The sequence below is a fragment of the Pygoscelis adeliae genome, unplaced genomic scaffold (assembly GCF_000699105.1).
Source record: "Pygoscelis adeliae isolate BGI_AS28 unplaced genomic scaffold, ASM69910v1 Scaffold977, whole genome shotgun sequence".
In the NCBI taxonomy this organism is placed as follows: domain Eukaryota; kingdom Metazoa; phylum Chordata; class Aves; order Sphenisciformes; family Spheniscidae; genus Pygoscelis; species Pygoscelis adeliae.
This window is the reverse complement of record NW_008825130.1, coordinates 121,994-125,083: the sequence shown is the minus strand read 5'-3', so window position 1 is coordinate 125,083 and position 3,090 is coordinate 121,994. Positions and strand designations below refer to the sequence as shown.

General features: G+C 55.6%; 1 protein-coding gene across 2 annotated transcripts in view; it reads right to left on the bottom strand.

The window, feature by feature from the left end:
* The window catches only part of STAT3 (signal transducer and activator of transcription 3 (acute-phase response factor)), a 10,090-nt gene that overhangs the window by 5,801 nt on the left and 1,199 nt on the right, over positions 1 to 3,090 (bottom strand). For both annotated transcript variants that reach the window (XM_009328272.1, XM_009328273.1), the window contains exons 4-9: positions 2,512 to 2,636; positions 2,346 to 2,427; positions 1,795 to 1,889; positions 1,434 to 1,585; positions 827 to 985; positions 609 to 701 (exon numbers count right to left, since the gene is read on the bottom strand). In XM_009328272.1, the coding sequence (XP_009326547.1) occupies positions 609 to 701; positions 827 to 985; positions 1,434 to 1,585; positions 1,795 to 1,889; positions 2,346 to 2,427; positions 2,512 to 2,636 (706 nt within the window). The remainder of the gene's footprint in view (positions 1 to 608; positions 702 to 826; positions 986 to 1,433; positions 1,586 to 1,794; positions 1,890 to 2,345; positions 2,428 to 2,511; positions 2,637 to 3,090) is intronic.

The window sequence follows — 3,090 nt, the reverse complement described above, 5'->3', positions numbered from 1 at the left end:
TGCACACAGGCCTGTGACACGTCAGCCCTGACACCTGTCCCCAGAACCGGGGAGGTGCTGATGCTCCCCCGAGCACCCTGAGGCAGGCTCGTTTTGGCTGCTGACTGCCCACAGCAGGCAGACATCTGCTCTGAACAAACACCCTCCACACTGCTCTGTGGCCAGATGCTGCCACATGCCAAGGGGGCAACAGGGGCACAGCTGGGAGATGGTGAAGAAGCTCCAGGCAGAGCCTGGTGTCAGAGCAGCCACTCTCTGCAGAGGCTGGTGGGGAACATGGGCCAGCTGAGAGGCAGCTGGCCAGGGATGCACTAATGCTTCCTGCCACCCACCCCCGCAGCAGGATTTACCAGAACCCCGGCTGCCTCCAGGAACGCAGCAGAGCCCTGGCCAGCCACCGCCATCCCTGCACCGAGTCACACAGGCGGCACTCCAGCAGGGCCAGCCTGCTGGGATTCACTCCCTCCCAGCACCAGCACTCCCCAGGCAAGCTGGAGGCTGGATCTGCACCAGCATCTCCTTCAGAGAGAAATCCTGCTTTGCTTTTCCCCGCATGACTCCTTTACCATGCCCATAGCGCAGTGGGATCGCAGGGGCCAGCGACCCACCTGACTTTGGTGGTGAACTGCACACCAGTTTTGATGACCAGGGGCCGGTCGGGGTGCATGGGCATGCAGGGCTGCCTCTCCACGACAAAAGCACTGCAAGGGAAAGGCACAAGAACTACAGTCAAACCTCAGGCCCGCCCAGCACGCTTACTGCCCACCCCTCCACCCACTGCCTGTGACCAGGGGACTGCCCACAGCTCCCTCCCAGACCTCAGCACCTTTTCATCAGGTTCCTGAACAGCTCCACAATCCGCTCCTCCAGCATGGGCCGGTGTTGGACGATTGGATCACCCTTGTAGGACACTTTCTGCTGCAATTCTTCCAACTTCTTGATCTGCTGCCGGGTCTGTAGCTGTGATTCAGCAAGAGAGGTTATCCTAGGGGAGCAGGAAGAACCAGTGTTAGCTCTGGCTGCCGAGCCCTGCACAGTCCCAGCCCACAGAGCCCTCCTCTTCCCTCACTTGTGAGAGAGGACACTCTCTGTACCAAACCAGCAGAGAACAGAACATGTTTACGGCTCCTGGCCCCGTGCATTTTTCTAGGCCATGCATTACAAAAGAAATATGCACACACCCAAATTCTGCAGAGACACACCAGGTACAGGAACTTCTCACAGTAGCCTTAAAATCCCACAGGCCTGGGGCTAACCATTCCAGCACTAGTACCCACTATCGAGGATCAGTTTGACTAGTGGATTACATTTACGCTTGCAGGCATCAGAAACCATTTTACAAGGATGTTTCCAGAGGCAAAGAGCTCATTTCCACTGCAGGTGTTTGAATGCCACCTCTCCAGTGACTGAACCAACCCCCAGCCAGCTCCTACCAGTTCTCAAGCCGGTCTAAGCAGATATTCGGTGGGCCGCCAATGCAGGCGATCTGCTGCCGTCTCTTCCAGTCTGCCAGTTCCTCATCTGCCAGCATCTTCTGCACATACTCCATGGCTGACAACAGTCCAGCAAGCTCACTCACAATACCCTGTCAAAAAAGCAAGCAGAACCTTCAACACCCTGCGACTCCTTCCGAGATCTGCAAGATTCACATTCACAGACAAGAAAGAAGTCGCCCAGGGCTGTGTTTCCAGTGCTGCTCTCAGTTCTGGCCATGCAGGAACACCAAACTCATACCCTAGAAAAAGGGCACCACTGCACCCCAGGTGTATCTGGAGGGCCAGCTGCACGACATACCCTTCGCATTTGATCTAGCGCTGTGAGCATCTGTTCCAGCTGCTGCATTTTCTGCCGGGTCACCGACTGATTGTTTCCATTCAGATCCTGCATGTCTGTGCAGAGAGGTGAGAAATGTTCAGCCACGCACATGGATTCCTCCTACCCTCCCAAGCATCATACAAACAAAAGACTTCCACAGCAAAGGAGCAAGGCACCCTAGAAAGCAGCAAAGGAGCAAGGCACCCTAGAAAGCAGCAAAGGAGCAAGGCACCCTAGAAAGCAGCAATCTCACAGCCTCTAAGCACCTTGCTGGTTTTCCTGCATGCACAGCAGCGCTGTCACCTCCACATGCCATTTCTCTGCTCACAGGCAGAGCTCTGGTTCAGCTCCCCTGGAGGCAGTGTCAGAAACAAAAGACAAGGTTTCTCCAATTGCCATGCAAATGCCATGAGCCTAAGCCACCCTTCTTGCTTGGAAAGGAGGCACGAGGACGGCTGGAACACACCCTCCAGCAAGTTTCCTTGCAGGAACACACTTTTGTTTGCCAGACGCTAATGAGCTTTCATTACCTCCTTGGCTTTTCAAAGTCTTGTAGTTAAAATCAAAGTCATCCTGGAGATTCTCCACCACTTTCATCTTCTGCTCCAGATCCTGCAAGGCAAAAGATGTGGATTTATTCAAACCATTAGATCACCGTGGCAGGGAAAGGAGAAGGTGCCTAGGCAGCACACATACCTGCACCCTCTTCCTCACATCCTGCAGATGCTGCTCCAGCATCTGCTGCTTTTCCGTCACTACAGCTGCTGTCGGATGTGTTGCCTGTCCCCCTTGCTGCAGAGGGGACAAGGAGGGCATTAGAACAGGGCCATGACCCAGGGATGCTCCTCTCCCAGCCTGAGGAGGTTTTGCAGGAAGGGTCTTCACCCCCTCACTAACAAAAACCAATACAGCTGGCTGCTTGCTTGCAGCATTAGCTCCAAGGCTGCACAGCAAGGCACACGGTGCAGGGCATGCCCCACGGAAGGGGCAAGAGGAGAGTCGGATGCACAAAGCTAACAGCCACCACAGGCAGAGAGCACCCAGGCTGCATCCTGGTGGGAAACAGCTGCTGCCTGGAGAGCAGAAGTTATCAGCGACCACAGCTGGACCATCCCTCAGCACAAAGCAGCTATCATTACTGAAAGAAGCAAGTGGGGAGCTTCAGACTGGAGCTTCCCCACAGCACCGAGTACCACAGCGCTGCCAGGCGGGCGGCAGGACGGCAGCCCCAGGATACCCAAGCCACTTACCTGGGCTGCACTGGCCGCCGGGTCG